At 34.7% G+C, this 22,961-nt stretch overlaps 2 protein-coding genes across 3 annotated transcripts in view; one reads left to right on the top strand and one right to left on the bottom strand.

Annotated features, from left to right (window-relative positions):
* The window catches only part of LOC125072250 (neurobeachin), a 420,639-nt gene that overhangs the window by 349,047 nt on the left and 48,631 nt on the right, over window positions 1–22,961 (top strand). Inside the window, exons 40-41 of the mRNA XM_047682786.1 lie at window positions 11,489–11,606; window positions 12,291–12,393. Coding sequence (XP_047538742.1) covers window positions 11,489–11,606; window positions 12,291–12,393 — 221 coding nt within the window. The remainder of the gene's footprint in view (window positions 1–11,488; window positions 11,607–12,290; window positions 12,394–22,961) is intronic.
* LOC125072248 (facilitated trehalose transporter Tret1-2 homolog) overlaps window positions 14,298–22,961 on the bottom strand; it is a 44,194-nt gene continuing 35,530 nt past the window's right edge. For both annotated transcript variants that reach the window (XM_047682782.1, XM_047682783.1), the window contains exons 3-5: window positions 17,598–17,727; window positions 16,021–16,206; window positions 14,298–15,935 (exon numbers count right to left, since the gene is read on the bottom strand). In XM_047682782.1, coding sequence (XP_047538738.1) covers window positions 14,875–15,935; window positions 16,021–16,206; window positions 17,598–17,727 — 1,377 coding nt within the window. In that variant the 3' untranslated portion in view covers window positions 14,298–14,874. The remainder of the gene's footprint in view (window positions 15,936–16,020; window positions 16,207–17,597; window positions 17,728–22,961) is intronic.

A 22,961-nucleotide genomic window follows, 5' to 3' on the forward strand; every position in this document is an offset into this window, starting at 1 on the left:
CACGTCACAGCGTTCATAGTTTAGTGTCGCGACGGTCATTAAAACGTTCAACCATCTCGAACTATTAAAATCACGTCTATTTAACATAACGGCTTTTAAGAGACGACTAATTTACGAGCGATGTACCGATACACAGCGTGCGACAATTATTAATAAACCTAAACGGTTTGTATATATGTCACTGACTTACTAAACTAGCCAAAAAAAATATTGAATTTCATCAACGGACGCCTGTACCAACAGAATGACAGAGCACGTTGTAAAAGGAGTACGCGATGATATTTATGGTGTATTGAATTTGCTATCGTGTAGTATGAAAGATGGGTTCGGACGAACATCTGTCTTCCCCCACCGTCGGCGAGCAACTGACGACGCACCACCCTTTCTGGCTGGAGAAGGGATAACGCTCCGCCCACTCGTTTGAAATGTCCGGAATACAAAGGGCGCACGTCCAATTCTCTGTCGCAATAAAATCTCAACCTTATAACATAGCTGTTATGTAAGATTTTACGTTAATTTATACTTGACGCACATATTAGGGTTGCGCGACAAGTATTTTTTTTTTCGATAATTATTTTTCTTGCAATGCAAAGATATTTCGGTGTGCCATACAGTAATTGGATTCAGGCGTATAATGGACAACGCAACTTAACCTCTGATTATAGCTATGCGATGTTGGGCTCTATTACCGTGCATTTTGGATCGAAATTATCTGAAAGGATATACTTCGATGCATTTTCGTATTCGTTAAGGTATGCGTCGATTGAGTCGTCCTGTCTCGTGTAATTATTATAAAGATTCCAGATAAAAGATACACGTCTTTGTTTCGTGTATTTTTTGCTCGCATTATTAGCGGGCCTTTGTGCATTTAAACGAAACAAATTTAAATGGAACAATGCGAGTCGATATAGTTATAAAGCACACGAACAAAAAACAAAGCGTAACGTTTAATTGAATGTATGCACCTTGGAAACGACTCCTTGCTTTTAGAAGGACGTATAATTAAACGCCTACTACTCACACCTACTTGAAACATATCAGAACTCGAAGATGTTGCTATTGCTATTCGTAAGTATCTGTTGTCTGATAACAAAGTAGTTATTATCAAATATATTTATGCTAGATATTTATGGTTTGTCTTTTTTTTCATTCGGATAGCAGATTTTTTAGCATCTCTATTCTGTACAATTTTCTCTATAAGTCACCTGGACCAGGTGAAATAGATTGCTATTAATTATTTAAAGTAAATTATTTGAAAAATAGCTGCATATCAAATGCTTTTTTTTTTTAAATGAATTAAAATAATTTCCCTACGATATCCGGCTGCACGGTGGCGCCACCGCACTAACAACGCCCATCTGTGTGCGTCTACACGTGTTCCAAATTACACTAATTCCTATATTGAGTTAGTTCGTTTGAAACGCACCGATTTATAATTATCTCCGCATTTCGTTTTCTTTCAAAATATTATGCTTATTAAGAGACTTTTTTCAATTATGTCTTGATTAATGCCATATTTGACCGATCTTCCATATGACAGGTTTTCAAAGAATAAATATCTCAATTGCAATTGTAAGTAGCTATAAGTAAAATACATATTATCAAAATAGGACATCTTTCATCAGAAGATATTTCAAGAACGAAAGGCTTACCTGAGCCATAAAACATTACCATAGAGACGTATGTATCTATTAAATATAAACATTTAAAAAAACTATTAGGTATAGCCATTCATACCGCTGCTGTACTTTTTCGTAGCATAATGTTTAGAAAAACCAATATTAAACAACTATTGTAGTAGAAAAATATTTAAAAAATCACGATGCAATCCTAATAGTTAGTTAGTCAATTTTTTTAGTATTGTGAGTCTGACGTTTGGTTAAAGATATTTCCCGACTCTACCACTTCCGAGAGACCACTTGCAATCAAATGTTTCTGTCCGAGGCTCACGTTTTCATTATCTATCCAAAAAAGGTAATGGATCGTTATATAGATTATAAATAACCAGACGAAACCAGTAAACAATTAAACCTAATCAACGATACTAGTTCACACCGATCGGTAGCGAGCGGTTATCTCGACGGTGGTACTTAATCTCGGTTAAACCGTAAACCGTAACGAACGAGCCGGCTTATCTCTAACCGCTTGTTCGGTTGTTGCGCCCGCGCAGGCCGTGAGGCGACAATTGTTTATTTATTGCCGATTGATGACTATTTAGTGTTCTTTGATAAAACTTATTGACGACGACATTTACTATGAAACGTGTCATGACCAGCTTCGCTTATTTACCTTATGGTCAATATTCTTTGACGAAACCATTGATTTTAAATTCTATTTGCTGAAAATACTTATTAGAGAAGCATCTGAATATAATCATTAGGGACATGCCTTAAATTAACTTAATATGACGCCTCTTTTTAAATTTTTTATTACATAAGGTAACGTCCACCTGATTGTAAATGATCACCAACGCCTTTAGAAATGGTTACTGCAAGAAATATAATCCTCTCATTACACCGTTAATTTGCCGCCAGCGATGGAATGTAATAATATATTACAACCCTTGTGCGTCCATTACTGGTCCACTCGGCTTTTAAACGGAAACTCAGCAATACAGACTATTATTGTTAGCGGTAGAGCAAATTATAAATATGTGGTACTCACTCAGACGGGGCTGCAAAAATTACTACCATCGAGTTAAACCGTTTAGCAATATTAAATAGGAAAACGCTTAAGTAACAACCTGTAACTGTCTCGCTGCTGAGCTAAGTTCTTTTTCAGTTTGAGAGGGTTTGTGGTTTATTAAATTACGACGATCAAATGCAGGGTGGTGGATACATGCAGCACATTTGTATCCTACATATGCTAGTTTTTTCGCCATGTTTCCCTTCACTGTCAAATCTGTGAATTATAAATACTAATTAATTACTTTGAATTTCAGTAGTTATTTTCTAATTTTAACCCATAATTTACGTTTATGATTCAAGTGATTTAACTACTTAGTAGTTATCTCGGCAACATATCTTTCGGAATGTTAAAATATCCTGTACGCAATTGCGTAAATTTTATTTAAGTACCTACCTACGTCGGGATTTCTTAATAGGTTTAGGAATACCATGTCACCAAATTAATGTCGCCGTTAATTTGTTACAGTAATATTTTACATTTAACACACTGAGGAAACTGTTAATCCAAGTTAATCCCGACATGACAGCGATCGTAAGACGGTGCGCATGCGCACATCCCGCGCGTAAATCTCTCCTATATCTGCGGTTTTAATGTGACGGATTTTACGACATGCCTAAAGGTGAAACAAAAAAATTGTGTTCTTGCGACGAGTAAAGCTATTTATTATTTTAACAGAAGATAACAAAAACCATCATCAATTGCCTCCCCTACTAAGAAAACAGCAGCATACTGCCACCTGGTCATTTGTTACGCTGACTCCATCATACTCCTTATTAAATATCGAAAAACAAAGTGCTTAGTAGAAAATTAAGTTAGTCATTGGAGATTAACTTTTTAGATTTTCGAATTACAACTTGAATTATTCCAATTATTTTAAAGAAGATATCAAAACAAAAACACGCTTCATTAGTATAGTAGCACGATTCCGTAGGACGTAAATACCTAATTTACGATAACAATATACACTTCTATTCACTCAATAAGCGTGACGGCATCGAGAGAAATAATAAAATTCAAAACGTTAAGATAAGCCGTGACACGCAATAAAATGTGGAACGTATAGACACTTATTGAGTTGTAGCTGACTGTAGCCTTACATGAAATGAGAGAATATTAAATTCTAGACAAGCAATCAGTCCCGGCCTCGATCGGGTACTTACACGTCGATGTGAGCAACAAAATACCTCACCTACCACATATAAAAAAAGTTTTTCGAACACGCAGACGGACTCCGTCAAACGAACAAAAGATATCGTTTGAAGTTTGAAGAAAATGTTTTTTCTAAAAGCATGACATGAAATGGTGATACATTATAGACATTCGTGAAGTCTATCATGCCTGCGTGCCTACGTCACACACGTTACATCTTAAGTTATAATTAAAGTTTTCACCAAAAAAAAATTGAAAGGTTCAGCTACCACAAATTAGTCTCTTTTTAGATGTATTTATTACCTGTCATACTATATTACGATTCACTGGGTTTACGTATTGTATACTATTTGACACTAGTTGAAATAAATATAATGATTTTTATAAAACTTTGTCATAACAATGCACCCAGTATTTACAGATATACGAAATAGGTAGAGCTGCAATGTGTATAGTATAATCTTAGTCTCATTTTTGGATTATCATTTCAATTCATGAGTGTTAATAGTTCCAGTGTAAACATTAAAAAGCATGTTAATAAAAAAATATTCACTTGTAATAGAACTGAGCATACAATAAATTGTTTGAAACACACGAATGTTACATAAACGTTAATCACGAGCACGATTAAGCGCAGCGACCACCGTTTCAATAATATAGCGTTGTCGGTTTTCACTGTAATAATAATAAAAATAAATATTTCATACGTCGTGTCGCGATACAAAGAAAACAAGCAATAATTAGATTGCGTTTAAACTAATTCCAGTAAATGCTGCGCATGCGACGCCACGGTGGCCGTCAAAGGAAATCCTAATTAAATACTCGTACATCACCGTCGACAGAGACGCGAACCCACTACCTCTATTACTTGAGGGTAAACTATCGGTTCTCGCCGATAATTCGATTACAAATCGCTCTATTATATTTAATTTAATGCATCAACATTCAAATTATTATTAACAGTGATGTCATAACACATACATACAACTTGTTGTGCACTGTGCACTGTTTGTATTGTTGTCTGAACTGTATTTTTATTTAAAGTTGCGCCTGCGAAATTTTTGCCTGTAAGTAATTGTTACACTGCAATTACTTAATTTATGTTATAAGGTATAAATATGAACCATGATCAGACCAGATGTTCTGTTAATATTTTTGTAATCTGTGTCTTTCTTTCATTGTATTCGAGTACGGAGCGAGTTGAGTTAGAACTAGTGGTAGGACCGCAACATCATCTCGCAGTTAGTCAACGTGAACGGTTCATAAATTCCCTGTCATCGCTCCGGTGTATTTCTGGAGTTTTTCAGTCGACCGCGTGTCGCTCGATTTCCATAAAAGTTCCGCAATAAATTTGTGTGCGTTTCGAGAACGGTTCGTAAGGCCTGTGGAATGTTTTTTTTGGACTTGTTTTGGATTTATGTAAAGTATTTCTTTAGCTATTTAATTCCTTTTTTTAATTTATCCTAGTTCTCTTTAAAAATATTTAAGTTATAGTAACATTTTTTTTTAATTTACAGTTTTTTTTATTTTATTAGAGTCTTGCAATCGATTTTATTAAAAAAATACAATAATCGGTACACCCTTAAGATTTTGAAAAATTGTTCGTCAAGATGAGCTGAGTGCTATGACAGCGCAATTTTAGCTTAGAAAGATTTCAGCAGTTTATATTTTTATTTCTGTAAGCACAGTGATTTAACTGTTCGGATTTCCGGTACATCGGTTCACTAATATTTAATGAAATATAAATTAATCGATTACGTAGTATGTACAAAATGATAGTCAGTTTATGGTGGATGAATGGATGTTAAAAAGTGAGTAAATCATACACATTACACACATTAAGTAGGTTTGCCTCCATCTAGTTGTAGTTTTGTAATTTAACCAAAAGCCTTATTCATTCATATCTGATCTTAAGAGGCGCTGTAAATTGTCTACGTTTATTCTTACGATACAGAAAGTAACTTTTACTTGGTAGCCCGTCTGGGTAGGTTATATACTCATATATTCTCCCGCCAACCAGCAATACTTAGTGTTGTTGTATTCCGGTTTAAAAAGTGAGCTAGCCAGTGTAACTACATGCATAAAGGACATAACATCTTAGTTCCTAAAGTTGGTGGCTCGTTAATATTTCTATGGGCAGTACAGTACCAATGTTTACGGGCAGTGGTGTCCACTTATCATCGTGTGGTCCTTTTGAACGTCCGCCTGGCTGTTTTTATATTCAAGAGTAATCTTAGTATCGCCACACGAAGTTCAAACTGAGTATAACGAAGCATAGATTATTTACTGGTAAATTCGTAATACACCTACAGACATTCCCACAGAGGACTGTGATGTTTCCTAGACTTCACAATGAATACGACGACAGCGACAGGACGCGTAGCTGAGGTCCCAGCGGAGTTCGTGGAACCGATGCGTTGCTTCGGGTCCCACGAGAAATATTTACATCTACCTACATATTAACTAAATGAAATTAAAAAAATAAAAATGGCTTATATCCGCTGTAATAATTACAACATACGAAGAATATTATTAAGTTTACATAATATTATAGTTCGCTATAGTGCAGTTTTCAATAAAACCGTCATAAAGATCTTTCTCGTTTAATTAATTATTTTACCCAGCGATTACGATTATATTATATATCATAAACTGCAATAAATACCTCAAATATCATAACCTACGTACACCCTCCATATAAATTGATTAATAATCTTTATAGCATTAACAAGGAACGTTTAAAAATAACCCTTAATAAATTAAATTCTTACACGACAAACAAATAAATTGCCAATTATATAAATGAGAACCTCGTATATACTAATGAGTACGAAGTTTCTAAAAAACTTAATTGGCTGTTAAGGAGACGAGTCTATAGAGGCAGATGCGATTAAGGTCATCGCATTCGACACCCTCGCGTGCGTTATCTTAACATTAATAGGAGCATTCACAAGCGTTGCTCGCCCTAGCTGATGACAATTTCAACGATTTTACATTTCCTGTAACCATTATTATACCTCGGCGTGTACGGATAGCAATAAATTCAGGCCTATCAAATATGAACCAGCACCGGCCATAGGTTCTGTAGTTGCATACGTTCGGAAACCTTACAATGCAATGCAACTAACTGTTTGATCTGACATTTTACGCTTTTGTCTTGTCACCCAGATAAACCTACATAAAATATTGCTAACAAGCTTATTATTACTATTTATTTTAATCAGAAATAACTTTAGTATCTAAAATAAAATAAAAAAACAAATCAAATAATGACAATAAATGTTAATTTTAAAATAACTCAATACTTTTTATTATGCAAACCATACTAAGGTCGCATGTTTTTTTTCCGTCCGTTCCTAATGGGGGCACTTGTCACGGGCCAGGCCTTATTTACGATACGCGATAACCATCGACTGCCTCAGTCGCGATGCGCGCCTGGTACATACGACCACTCGTTATTGATAACCCTCGTTTGTCTTATCATTGAATATTGATTTTTATTATAATGCTTTTAAAGCCCTAAATTACATCTTAATTCTGCGGTCCTTAGAATTTTAAAATTAAAGAAACATTTTAACAATAAATCACTATCTTGGTATACCTAACTTAAATTTACCCATAGGCACAATATCAATTCCTTTATTATTTTAACAAATATTAGCGTTTCTTAAAATATTTATATTTTGCTTAATCGAAATTAAATCCGACGGACCTGTAGAACGCCTTTAAACTTAAGCATGCTGAGAGTGAGCCGTTCGTGCGAAAAACAAAATAGAGCAAATAAATCTGCACGTAGGTTCTCTTTTCCTGGTATTCTTCACACGGTGAAGAGATAATTCAAGCTAATCTGTTTGTAGATCTTTTCGAAAACTGTGAGATTATGTGACAATTTATGTGAACTCGAAGAGTCTGTATCATCCTACGCATACAAAATAAGGTTTAGAATAGAATATTACTTTCTCACATACTCTGTTCTCCCAGTAAACTTATCTGATTGAAAGATTTCTGACTCAAGTGTGCTAAAATTATTCACAGGTCTAGTAGTATGCTTCTAAAGAATTTGTACAGTGCATTTTATGCAATTACAGTTCAATATAATTGCATAAAAATGCCATCGCAATTTTTACACGGCAACACGATAATGAAATTTTTGTATAATGCAAAGGTCTCGGTCACGTGTGTTAAATAAAAAGCACTTAAAATATTTCAAACAATAGATTATTGTAAACACGTGTCACTTCCCACAATCTGGTAACGCATTCATCTCGGTAACGTTCGCGTGACCGAGGACCATTAGTGATAAAATGACGTTAATGTGTGAACTAGATGATACAACAGCGTGTTCGATATAAATGACTACACCTACTACTGATATTCAGTAGGATATTTTTTTTTTAACGGGGATTTTAGATTTACTACCAAGTTTATGTGTACCAACTTTATGTTCGCGCATCTGCAGCTACTTTTACATAGACGTTAACCGCGAAAACACTGCCACCGAATGTTTGTTCGCACTAAAAGCGCTTATATCTGATTGCGGAGCATGAGCCTTAGCACTCTTACAGAAGATAAATATAACCATTACTGACTAACTACTAACTGTTGCAGGTTGCACAACTTTATACACACAATAATATAACGCACTGAGTGCGGTTTCGTCGCCCACTCATTAGTTACACCGCCAAATATTATATATGTATATGTACCAATAGTTACCCTGGCCTGTGTAAGTCTGAGATCGCAGGATCCATGACTCCGTCATTCAAGTATGGAGTTCGTCTATATTCCTTAACTGTGTATTTCCTTGGTTTACTTGGTTTATTCTGACCTTTAGAATAATCATTGAACAAACTTTTACCTCGTACTATAAAGAAACACAATATTTCTAAGATACATAATTGCCGAAGTGACGTCCTGCAATCTTCGTATTTGAATGGATCTCTAATTGTATGATATAACTAAATTTTATTCCATATAAAACACCTGTTAGTTTACCAGAACACATTGCACTATCGAGAGGGTGCTACAAAGGCTACAGCAAAGGGCCCTCGAGAGGGCGAGGCTGACAAATTACATTACAATTGAATCCGACATTCTCGCCCCATCTCCACTCAAGCCCTTTGTTATTCCCCAGCAATGTGGATACGTACTTTATGAGAATGAAAACAACGCGGGTTTAGGGATTTTTTTTGGGTTTCATTGCTGTTTGTTCGAACACTGATTTATTCGCCACGTTACTAACAATAACATCAACAATTACTATGTAATGTTCAAACTATCTTTCGTGTATAAGGTTTTGTGCCATCATTAATTAGTTCAACCACAGTAGGTTTAGACCAAATAAGTGCAATTTTGTACACAAATAAATGTTACTTATGTACTCACCAACAAACACAATTTCCAAAGTGTAGTACCCAGTACTTACCTGGTAGGTAAGAGTTGTATTGGTATTTAACCAAACCAATGCATGACTTGTGCATCAATGTGTGACAAACAAACAAACAAATTTAAATGCTATTTATTTAAACAATGATTCAAATTTATTTAGTCAAATAACTAATATATTAAACATGTAACTTTGTAACAACTAACTGTAAAACCTTTACGGCCAAAATAATTGCTTTTATATAATGACTCCCTGTATTTAAAACAAAGCAACAGAAACCTAAAATCGAAACACAAACAATATCGGTACACGTCCCATTATGTCCCGATCAAGTCACTCAGCGGCCCTCTCCGCACACTCGAGGGAGATGATACAAACGAGATCCGTCCCCATAGCGAACTATTGTTGTACGTGCTTTCGAACATTTTGTTTATGGTGATTAGTGAATAATTGCATTCGGGAAAGGTAGAATAATACGTGGATGTAATTTGATTGATCTGCTGCGTTAAAATTATTTTTTTCATAATAATTACATTGTAAGATATATTAGCTATATACCTAGTATGTACCTAAGACATTGAACGCAAGAACTGGACTAAATTTATTTCACAGAGAAGTGGTTAATTAACGTTCACGGAGAGCTTTTGCGGTATCGAGAATGAAATCAGCGCTGGATTAAGCCAAACAGCTGATGGTGCCTTGTCACAAATGCCTATAGACAGAACTGACTGAAGTTGCAAGAAATCAACCTATACCCCAGGTTGTTAATGCGTCACCGACCTTGAAATCTAAGATTATATGTGTCTTGTGCCTGTCTACTACTGACTCTCTCATCATTCAAGCTGGAATACAGTAAACAAACTATTAATAAGTGACCTAATATCTTATATGACTAGCACGTAGGCCCACCATAAAAAATAATAATAATATATTTATATCAAGTTAATATCAATTGATAACAATTGATTCCGACTTGACATACTTCTTACATTTTCTACACAAACAACTTTTATTTTATATAATATCTGATTATCCACACCTAATATAATATTTTATAATAAAATATAATAAATCCAAAAGTAACTGTGTGTGTCTGTTAACGCTATCACGGCTACGTAATCAGTAAATCGATTTTGATGGAATTAAAACAAACTACTTTTTCATGCTTAGAGTTAAGCTAAGTTTAAGTCGCAAACTTAATTCCAAGTGGTCGAAACCGCGAGTTCAGTTGCTATTTCTATAAACTTCAAGTATACCATGCGTAATACGTACGGCCGCTATTAAAATAATATCTATTAATAAAAATCAATCAACACGTTAAAGTATTTTTTATTGAGACGCTTAAACCAAAATTGTTACTTATTCCAATTAGTTCATCCCAAAGGACTTCTTAATAACGTCCATATATAACGAAATAAAGAGCTAACGAAGATTTTACGACGTCCTCGTGTTTACGACGCGAGATCTGATGTTATTTTAGAATTTATTTGATACAACGTTTATAAGATCACATCTCGTATGGATATAGCGTTTCTATCTCTTTGCACTCAACTAAATCCTAATGACGTGATGGAAAGGAAGCTGTCGTATAAAATAAATGTATTTTTTTATTGAAATGTGTCTATTAGTACACGTATTTTAAATGTGTTGTCATTTTAAAGTCAGAAATTACATATAGGCTTTTAGTGACGCTTCCTAAGCTAATTTAGCTTCAAGATACGACTATTTTACTCCATTTTAGAATTCAAAATTGGTTAAACAGTCGTTAATTTCATGATATTTCTTAATGAAGACGAGAATCAATCACCTTTATTCGTCATTTACAGTCGTAAAATTTGAGAGCAAATCGGTTGTCAAGTGGCATTGCGGTCAAATGTGATTTATGATTCATTTGTAAAAACCTTATAAAAAATAAATGCCAATTTGATTAAACTTAAAGACCACATACATTACATTACAACAATGAAATGATATGTGATGTTGTTTAACAGAAGGATAGAATGAAAATATTATTTTTTTAATAATAGATTAACAAAAGAGGAGGATAAATTAGTATATATCTAGTATACTCAATACTTTTCACAATATTCAATATAAGGAGTTAAAATATTTTAGTTTTTTAATTATAACAATTAAAGTATCTTATTTTAATTATCGAATTGAAATCACTAAAGTTGTTTTCCAAATCTAAAATAACATAACAAAATATTATTATTGTTAAGTTTGATTTAATAACACCTAATCTAGATAATATTTTGATTCCAGGTTTTGAAGTACTGCGAACATCTGCATGGAAAATGGTACTTCAGCGAAATCCGGGCGATCTTCTCGCGTCGGTATCTCTTGCAGAGTATCGCCATCGAGATGTTCCTCGCTAGCAGGAGTAAGTCTCGTAAATATACATACCTATATTTTTACTAAATCGTAGCCAATATGACCAGTACACTGAACACGCGTATTTTCAACGAAGGTCTAATTTATTTCTATTTAACTTATTTCGAGCCCTGTCCTATTTGTAGATGTTATAAATCATATATTTCGACTATATGTACAAGAGAAGAAACACCACTCCGAAACTAATTATGTCCGACTTGAAATTTAACGCAGTCCTTTTGCGATGTAGACGCTCACTTCGAAGTATTTTTCGAAATTCCAACTTTATAAAGAGAAATGGGAAGGGTAACTTTGTATGAATTTCACTCTTACGAAGTTGGGACTTGAGACAGACAGCTAGTATTAAAACAAGGCATTTATAATATATTAACATTTGTTTGAGATAATATATGTGTTTGAGATGTTATATGTGTTATATGTGCTTGGGAAAGATCTCCTATCCTCTTAAGGATAAGTTTACAAGCTTATTCATGTTCAGCTTTACCAAGCACGAGATGAATGAAACTGAAACGAAACGATGATGATTATAAACTTGAATTAAGCGTATTTCACAAGTCAGTGGTACTGACCGAAAAATCGGAAAAATCTTCTAACCAAGGGCCACTTTAGGTTTTGTGCTGCATTTCTTGTATATTGACAACATAGAATAAAAATATATCAATTGTTTTTCCAGCGTCAATATTCTTCGCGTTCCCCGACCAGGCTACGGTGAAAAAGGTCATAAAAGCGCTACCGAGGGTCGGAGTCGGCATCAAGTACGGGATCCCCCAGACCAGGTCAGTGAAACTATTTAATATTTCATAGTATATATTTGTTTGGTTTTGATTCGTATAGAGTTTTAGATTATTTTTGACAGGGATTTATGTGGAATTTTGGCTTAAGTAATGTATTTCACATAGGAAGCGTAACGAAGATAAAAAACATGTATAAAATATACTTACCTACAGATGAAACGTCTCTGCTTAAAGAAAATTGAGTTGGAAACTTTTGTTTTGTCAACTTGCGTTGGTGACATAAATGACAATAATAATTAAACAGTTATGTAATTGTTCCTTTCAACAATTAAAATTGCCGTTACGGAATTTGCCAATTATTTTAAAAGAACCGCGCCATAATTAAGACAAAATTGTATCCACTTCTCGGCACCAAGTTAAGTTAAACTTCGATAGTAATAAGAAAATCATAAGTCAAATACGCGATCTCATCGCATTATCTGATAAAAATAAGAATAAACACAAATGATGGTGAAACTGGTTAATATGTGAACGAAAATATAAACATTTTAATATAATGTTTTAAATAATGTACATGTGCCGCCATCTATGGGTGAAGGTTTGTATTAGAAGGCTTCAAGGCGAGCTCTCGTACGTTTACGGTTAGTTTTATCGATCCGTTAAGGTTCTCATTCTTAACCACAGATGGTATTGTAACGTTGTAAAGTCGTACGTCGTCGTCGTAATATGAAAACCATTTATATAAAAGTACAGTTGACAAAAAAAAATAGCAATTTTTTATTGAAAGCTATTGCTATTATTCGCTTGATCAAATACAACTCGTGTACTCGCTATAATTTTATTGTAGCTCATCATAATTTGTCTGTCTTTAGATTTATAGACACCTTTATACAATATAGATGCATTATTACTTTGCTTATTGATTTCGTTTTGAAAAAAAAATATCTCGGATCTGTGTAGAAGCGACGAAATTTATATTTCGTATATATTGTTCTTTACTATTAACTATAAATCCTCAAGAAATATAAAAATTATAAAGAGTGTATTACTACACAATTGCTACAAAAAGGTACAATAAAACCGAGTTTGCTCTTCGAAAACGTTGATCCGTATTCGGTTCAACCACTAATAATTTCATGTGTTTAGAAGAAACCCTTAGTGCTCGGCGGTGAAGTAAATATAGTAAAAAAAATCTTTATTCGTCGGATGATAGCTCGTACTTGTGTTAACCAATAACATACACAGCATATCCTCTTCTTCTACAAAAAAATGAAATACATAATTAGTCGAAATTGAAAAAAAAATGTAAGTATAGCTTTTTTTGGAACAAAGTTCTTTTACGCGGCTTAAAGTATAGTGAGGCGACCTTCCCCTCTTTCTTTCTGTCGCTTTCTATTGTATGCCGTTTTATTTAATATTATAGAAACAAATTTTTTGTTTGTTCATTTTAATTGACAGACGTTGTTAATTTATTTCGTTGTCTTTTATTCAATACTTAATGTGTAACGAAAGCAACTGCGTTCCACCTCTTGTTTTTTTTTTCGAAACTATCTCTCACAACGTTTTTTCATTTATATTGGAACGTTAAGTAACACAATACTAAACCTTCGGCTTATTTTTGCAGGCTGACTTTTTAATTATTTTTAACGATGTTTTTACGTTTGACTTTGATCCGCGCGTCATATTTATTGGTAACGACCAATCGAGCAAAGTCAAAGACGTCCACCTCTTTTTAAAGGTAGTTGTTGTTTCCGCCACTGCTAGTATTGAGATATATACAGGCTGTTACTATTTACTTTTAATGCAGCCTTCCTTAGTAATTGATTTATGTGTATACAGACAAGAAAATTATTCAAATCGAGTGGTTGTTCCTGAGGATATCATTAAATAAACTATTTTATACTTAATGCTTCCTTGTTATTTTTAAATAAAACACTTCTAAAAAAAAACTCTTATAAAAACAACGCTTTATTTCACACACAACAGTCCTTTGTAATACATCACAGAATTCAAAGACAACTATAAAATAATTACATCTATTATTGTAGTTTGTATATATTAACGTGTAGGCACTGAGGTCATACTTCCTGTATAAAAAAGTATTTTCTTATATATTACTCATACAATTAAAATTCCTATTTTATCATACTATACAAAAATATTTTCTGTAATAGCTTTTACCTACTAAAGTAACAAAAATAAAAAAGTATAATTTAAGATAATTGTGAAACGGACGCATTCGTCGAGTAAATAAATAATAAACATTTAAATAAATATGTATAAACAATTGCAACACTAAACGGTACAGTGTATAAAACGGTAACTCATACTTTAATACTTAACTTTAATAACATCACCACGTATACGAGCTAAATCTATCACAATGGAATGTATCACTCGCTTATCGCTAATAAACAGTCAAAACCTATAATACTGATCGCGCGAAGTGTATACGAGCAGTACACAACCTCGCATAAATTAGGACACAACCGCAACGGGCCCACGTAGCGCGCCGGCCCGCGCTCAGGCGGCGCTGTGCCGCCGCGCCGGCGCCGCCCCCCCGCGCGCGCCCCTCCCCGCCTCGGGGTCGGCCTCCTTCTTCTCCTCGTCGAACTGCCTCATGATCTCCGCGAGCGTCTTGCCCTTCGTCTCCGGCAGGAACAGGTAGCAGTACGCGGCCCCCAGCAGGGCGCAAATCGCGAACAGGTACAGGGTGCCGTTGCTCGTCAGCAGGTTCTCCAGCTGCGGGTAGGTCTTGATGTTGAGGAAGATCAGCACGTAGGCGCAGCACGACGTCGCGCCGGACATGACGCCGCGGATGTCCTGCGGGTACAGCTCGCCGGACATGATCCACGGCAGCTGCAGGAAGCCGACCATGCTGAAGCACACGTGCAGCAGCACGCAGGCCAGCTTGACGAGCGGCGGCCCGTCGAGCGAGTCGCACACGGCGGCGCCGAGCATGGCGGCGCCCAGCAGCAGCCCCGAGGCCCAGCCGAGCGTCTTGCGCCGGAAGCTGCTGATGAGAGCCGCGCCCACCGCGCCCATCGCCACGCGCACGCCGCCCACGATGATGGACGCCGTGAACTCGTTGACGCTCGTGCCCACCGACTTGAAGAAGTCCACCGCGTAGTACAGGATCACGTAGATGCCGGACATCTCTTGGAACGCGAAGAATACGATCAATAGACAGAACGGCTTGAGCACGCTCCGGCGCTTGAACAGGCCCAACTTCTGCCTGAACGTCATCGACTCGTCCGACTTTCGATCCTTCGTGAACTCCATCAGCTCCTGCTGAGCCGTGTTGTTGTTCTGTCGCAGCCAGAACATAGCGTTGTAGGCCTCCTTCATCTGTCCCTTCGAGGCCAACCATAATGGCGATTCCGGGACGAAGTACATGAGGAAAGGTGTCAGAAGGGAGAAGGCGGCGCAGATGGCCGCCACTCGTCGCCAGTGGATGAAGGCTCCGAGGGAGTATACGATAAATATGCCTGTTGAAACTAGACCAGGACCCAATGCACTCAAAACTCCTCTTTTTTCTGGCGTTGTGATTTCTACTACGTAAATGTACGAAACGGTTGACATACCTGTAACAAAGGAAAAGAATAATTTTACGTTCATTTTTGATTATGCAAGATTTTTACTTTCAATAAAAGTGACAGCATATCTTACCGATAGTGAATCCCGTGATGAATCTTCCTACGCACAAAAAGACGTAGGTCTCTGAGAATGCGATGACCAGCCATCCTATCAAGTTCGGTAGCACGATGGACTGCAGGAGGAGCCGGCGGCCCACCGCATCTACCATCATCCCCCCCAGTAGGGCACCGATGGGGTTCGATATCACTCCCAAACTGGCTGTTAACAATAATAATCGAAAATCAATAATAATAATAGAATCACTAGTATGAAGCTGCTATAAACTAAATTTTCACAACTTATATTCAATCAAATATGCTCATAACCTCCTCCTAAGGATGGGCGAGGAGGCCTTAGCACAACAGCGTTTCTTTTTACACAATAAAAATTAAAATTTTTAGTTTATTCCCTTATTGTATTTCTGACAATTATTTGTAATCAAAATAGTTCTTTAGCTACACCATTGATTACCATTTTCGAATATCCCATAAATACTAAGCCAAATATTCCCCTTCTATTAACTGGAACGTGCCTACAAATAAATTTAGCCGCTTAGGACCGCCACATTATCAGCAACAAAAGCGCTGTTCGATACAAAGCAAACTCTCTTATCAAATGTTTGCACACCCGTCAGTAAATATTGACATTCAAACATTACTTATATTCAAATATTAATCTTGTTGATAAAAAGCAGACAGCTAGTATGACCTGGGACCCATATAATTTATTGATTTAGATTATGAGTTTTAATTATCACGAGATTATATGTTATGTTTATGGTGTGTGATAAATAAATAGATTCGCAATAAGTATAGTCCGTTCAATCACAGGTTCAGTAAAGAAGTGTAAACAAATTTGACACTGAATTTGCGTAATATAGAGACGGTCATGAGATGTTGTATAAACTATGCCTAATAATTATAGATTCATGAAAAAATATTATTGGGGTTATGAATGTCGGTGATGTCGGAAATATGTATCAAAATTAAAACTGAATTTTGTAGTAAAATGGAATATCGAATCAAGAACTGTTAATAGATGGATCTGTTAGCAAATCGCATGGAATATAAGATTTATTTATCTTTATTCCTTCTTCTATTATAAAAGGCTATAGTTGACTCTGTTATAAACCGAAATGGTCCAAAGAAACTAATCTCCAACGAATTGATTTAATGTTAATTATCCTTCAAGATAAAAAGCAATGCATGTCCAAAATTTTTCTATTTTTTCTTTTTTGCCCTCCGATTAAATAATTCCAGCTTCTAATGTTGAGCCAACTCTGTACCTATTATAGTCTAACGGCTAAATTCTGCTTCTGCTAGTTGAACATTGCAAGGTAGCGCGGATACTTTTAAATTATTGCGGCTACTTTTAATTTTACTATTTTAAAATAAAAACTTGTTTGATAATGACGATGAATGTATATTTGTAGTTGTCTCAGCGCAAAGGGCGCCTGAATGACATACACTAATATATTCTGTGACGTACAGAATATTTGCGTTATACGTTTTGATAGAAAAAGAAGAACTAAATTTTAAACATCAATTGAAAGAATATAATGCCTAAAAACTTTTTTTTAACATTCGAAATGTCGAAACGAAAAAACTCACCTATCCATGAGATCTCATCATATGAAATTGAAGGAAATTCATGCGTGTACTGGGGTAGCAGAACAGCGGAGAAGCCCTGGCAAAAGCCAACCGATATATTGATGGACTGCGCTGCGAGGGCTGCAAGCACCTGTAAAGTTATGAAAGCCTGGTGATTAATTATTAAAAAAAAATGAATCTGGCTTCATTTATCCTAATTACAAACTGTTTCCTCATAAATAAAAATACTAATATTACTTGGTAACTATTATGAAGGACTTTTTTATAATTGTGATTAGGTATTGTAAATATTTATTTATGTAAAAATAATTGTAAACAAACTTATAATTTAATTTAAAAATCAAATAAATACTTTATAAAATTAATATTTCAGCTTCAGACTCGATTTAAAGTGCATTTAAATCAATTTGATGAAACAGTCATAAAATCGATATAAAGTGTAAACGTAAAAGAAAACGTTTCCGATCAATTATGTTTTTATTTCAGAACAACAATACAACTAATGGGTAGAATATGCTTTATTTTATTTAATAAAATATATGAATGTTATGAAGGTCTCTTATATTTTTTTTCTGTATATACAAAATATTTACGAAAAATCAAAACTAAACATGTTTAAATAGATCGTCGACACGAAAGTATTTATATATATCGTGTTGTTGCCAAATTACGTTATCCACTGTTATTCTTATAAATGAACTTGTAATTTGAAATAGATTTCTATCGTGAAACGTGAGTTGACACGATCTCCGACACGTGCCTAAGACGAGTTGGTTAATGGTATAGTATTAGGGACGCATGAGTGGACTCGTACCTTAAGATTGTCATCCTACTTAAATTCATAATCCGTTCAGAAAAATATTAATAAATTAAATTTATAGATTATTTATATGAAATTAAAATTCAAGGCATCATTGGGTTGTATAAAATAAACAGAAGAAGGTTTTTGATGGTTCATCCGCCACACTGCTCTAGTGTAGCTGGGTGACTAGATCCTCATTGTTCTAGTGGCTAGTTTGTATGGCTGCAGATCTCCAGATTCCGGATATGAATCTCGTATTGTGAGAGTAAAACGAATGGGATTGCTCGGTCCTTCCTTATATTGTATTATTAAATAAATAGTAAGAGATCTCAGTCTGGACACATTCTTGTGAAATATATAGATCTCTTACATAAACAGCTAGTCCATCAGATTTACCAGAATATAAAACATATATTTAAATAGGCTATTATTGAAAATATATTTATATGTACACCCCACTTTACTGTATTTAAATATCAGCCATTGATCGACTTTACATATCTTTCGAAACATTAATCTGAATTCATTAAAACTGGTTTCCATCAATGTACAATTTAAATTATATTTGCGGAAGTTATCATTAATTTATACATAGTTTATATGCGAAATGCTTTAATGCACAATTTAAATATGCATTTACACCTAATCTCTAGTAAGCTATAACATATAATTGGTATGACGGCTTACTATAATAGACACAAACCAATGCACGTTTTGATGGATGAGTATATTAATACATTATCGTTAATATTTCAGATTCGTTTTAACATCGTATTATAGAATTATATTTCGAATAATATTATAGGAGATAGGTTTATTTATTTATCGGGTAATGTGAAAATTTTCCACACGACGTGAAATGTATACGCGGACGGTCGTGCAAAATCGTCGAGTGGTCATTTATATGTAATAATCGCACCTAACCACCGGAACGGAACACAATCCGCTGTGTGATTGTTTTGTTGTTAAACAGCGATTATTCGAGATGACGAGGAAAATGTCCCGTGCACGCCATTTACTTTTATTTCAACCGAACTTTTGTAAAATAATAAATTATTATTTTAAACGGACATAAATAGCACTGTTTGCTTAACTTTTTTATCACAAGCTACAAAATTATTCATAACTATGTTTTTTTTTTAATACAGTTTGAAAAGCGATTTAAGTGCGATTAACTCAAGTTCTCGTTTTGTTGAATTGGTCAAAGTCATGGTCAATTCTCATATGGTTCCATCGTGGATTCCATTTTGGTCTAATTTACCAAAAATTAGACCAAAATGGAATTGGATCGATTGTGCCGATGCAATGCATCCAAACACGCTAAAGGACCAACTATATGATAAGCGGGATCTGATAGATTTATTAACCATACTTCACAAAATTTTAATGTGCCATCAACAATTGGAACGAAAACGTTACATCTCGTGGGCCTGTAAGTACACTAGTTCACTTCGAAAACCGGAACTAAGTGATTATAAGTAATGCTGTTTGACGGTAGGAAAATAAATATACATATGTAGTATATATTATAGAGACACATGTTCAAAACTGTTTCTTATTTACATTAGAGCAATCAAACACGAATCCCGTTTATAAGTGTAAATAAAGAGGAATTAAATTACTGTATATTATAAAAAGGTAACACTCAAATATCAATATTGTAGTCAATTTAATGAAGCATTCTAAGTAATGCACACTACTTACAGTGAGATTAACTCCGATCGAATCGAAATAAACCTCTAGTACTCTCGACGTATGCATCCCAATGCGTTTACTTGGAGACTGCGTGGCACTGTGGTATTGAGGTAGGACGACCGCGAATGTATTTAAGGTTATGGGTTCGGTCACGAAAATAAAACCACTGAATGAGTCGGACGTATATAAATATTACTTTAAAAACATATGAATAAATTACATGAAGTACATAAAGGGTTGAGCCGAGATGACCCAGTGGTTAGAACGCGTGCATCTTAACCGATGATTTCGGGTTCAAACCCAGGCAAGTACCACTGAATTTTTATGTGCTTAATTTGTGTTTATAATTCATCTCGTGCTCGGCGGTGAAGGAAAACATCGTGAGGAAACCTGCATGTGTCTAATTTTAACGAAATTCTGCCACATGCGTATTCCTGTGTGGTGGAATAAGCTCCTAACCTTCTCCCCGAAGGGAGAGGAGGCCCTAGCTCAGCAGTGGGTAATTTACAGGCTGTTAATGTATGTTAATGTACATAAAGGATAGAAATGAGTATGATGCTGATATCTTCCCATACCCTTTCTGTTCTTATAGAAGACTAATCTGCACAGCACATACTCATATGTGTATACAAGTGTGAAATCATAGATATTTGGTGACTACGCCATCACAAGTGCACTATCTTTTCTCTTAGTCTTATAATTCGAAGGGAAAGCAGCTCGTATAAGACCGGAAAGAGTTCAGTCGCAGGACCAACTTCAACGTACTTTAAAATGGACATAGCTTAAAAGTATTCATACCAATTTTCACTTCTAGTATATTTAATTCTGCACTGCAATGGCAAGTGAACGTAAGGCCATGTGGTTTTTTTTTAATTGTCAACTGACATTTCTAGATCTACACATATGCCATTCGATAGATGTTTAAAAATTATAATGATTGTCTTTGTAATTGAAAAGCGCTGCTAAATAAATAAATTCAGTTTGTTTATATCAATGTTGGAAGCGAAATCATAATATTGAAAGGTCAAGATGGAGCTAAATAGCCGAGTCCTTATCATTATTACTTTAGTCGTATAGAGTATATGCTAATTATAGAGATATCTATTTAATAATTAATAAATTATGAATAGATAAAAACAATTTTATGACTCCGATAATCAGGAAAGCATATATCGAAAGGACAATGAATTAACCCTTGAGTAATTGGATTATTTACTCTATATTCAGCAGCAAGTATTAATATAAACTAATGGTCGCCCATTGATCGGACGTTGGTCGTTATTAATCGCTAATGAAAATATGAGATAGACGGAAAGGTAGGAAAAAATGATTCTTTACTTCCGACGTTTGATTCACATTCAACACACGTAGCACATGTAGAGTGTTGACTCATGCCTCTCTACACCGTTTAATGAAAATCGTATCAATGCGATATTTCTTATCATTTAATTTACTGTTTTTTATTTTAATATACGTAATACAATATAAATTAATTTATATATATTTATTTCCGATATAATTGTAATGGTTTGATAGCAGTGCGGTCAAACGTAAGCATCATAAAAAGTTACAATAAAGTTTTTTTTAGATGATTGCAAATAAATATCATTTTAATCCCACAATTTAAAGTACTAAAATTCCATTACAACCTCAATGAAAATAAATTTATATATTTTACAATTCAAAACATATTACACGATAAAAATAAATATATCGTTATTGGTTCAAAAATAGACACGTTTACGTATAAAATGTCTTCAATGAACTGCACAAATACAATATTTCTGATCCATCTTGAGAATAGATAAGCTAAATAAAATAGAAACGGGTTATATTTTATTATAAAACTATTAATTTCAAAGCGAATTCCATATAATACTAATAAATTGACCACACTTATTGCGTCTTATATGTTCTGTTCCTTTAATACTTAATCTTTCCAATAATCTAGTTAAATCTAACGTGTGTCATAAAGATTATAATTTACAACGTTTAATAATTATTGTCTCGTTAGTCTCTGCAAACAATTTGTTGCAATGGTTGTGCAATCGATGTTAAAGTTGTACATAAAACTGACACATCCGAGGAGTCGAGGGGTTGAATTTTGGAATCAAAAGTTTCGTTCTTTTTTGGAAATGTTAATTTTTATTTAATAAAAGTGACTTACTTTAAACGACTATTGCTTTTTAATATTTAAGTTAGGCGGATCTAATGGTAAGTGCATATCCCATCGCCATAGCCATAGATAGCGCTATAAGAAGTAGGTCGCCAATGCGCCACCAGCCGTGGGAACTCAGATGTTATATGTGCCTGTAGTGATACTGACTCACTTACTCTTCAAACCGGAACACAACAATACAAATTATTGCTGTTTGATGGTAGAACATAACGGGTATTTATTAAACATCTTTAGTACTAGTTTTTTGCATTGTAATTTTTCGTTGAATATATTTTTTATGTAATCATTTCAAGATAACAAAATTGTACTCGTTTGTTAGAACGTCGTGTGAGCCCGTCTGTATAGGTTCTACCCACTCATTATTATATTATACAGAAGGAAAAAAGAAGAAAATTAATGCTAATTGCAAATAAGGCTCTATTCCGAAAACTGCTAAAAGTAACCAACGAATTAGTCGATTATCAGTAGAGTAGTCGATATAAACAAGTTATAAAGTATTGCATAACACAAGAGACTGTAATTACGCGACAGTGTAAAATCACATGTTTAAGCGTGTAACTTGTTATTGTATTGTATTCAATCTAATTTCTAGCTCCGTTGTTGTAGCTTAACGCTGTTTTGTTTTCATTTAAATGGAACGTAACGAGAAAATCAATCTTGACTTGCCTTATTCTCGACCCGCCGCTAG

The sequence above is a fragment of the Vanessa atalanta genome, chromosome 21 (genome assembly GCF_905147765.1).
Source record: "Vanessa atalanta chromosome 21, ilVanAtal1.2, whole genome shotgun sequence".
NCBI lineage: Eukaryota > Metazoa > Arthropoda > Insecta > Lepidoptera > Nymphalidae > Vanessa > Vanessa atalanta.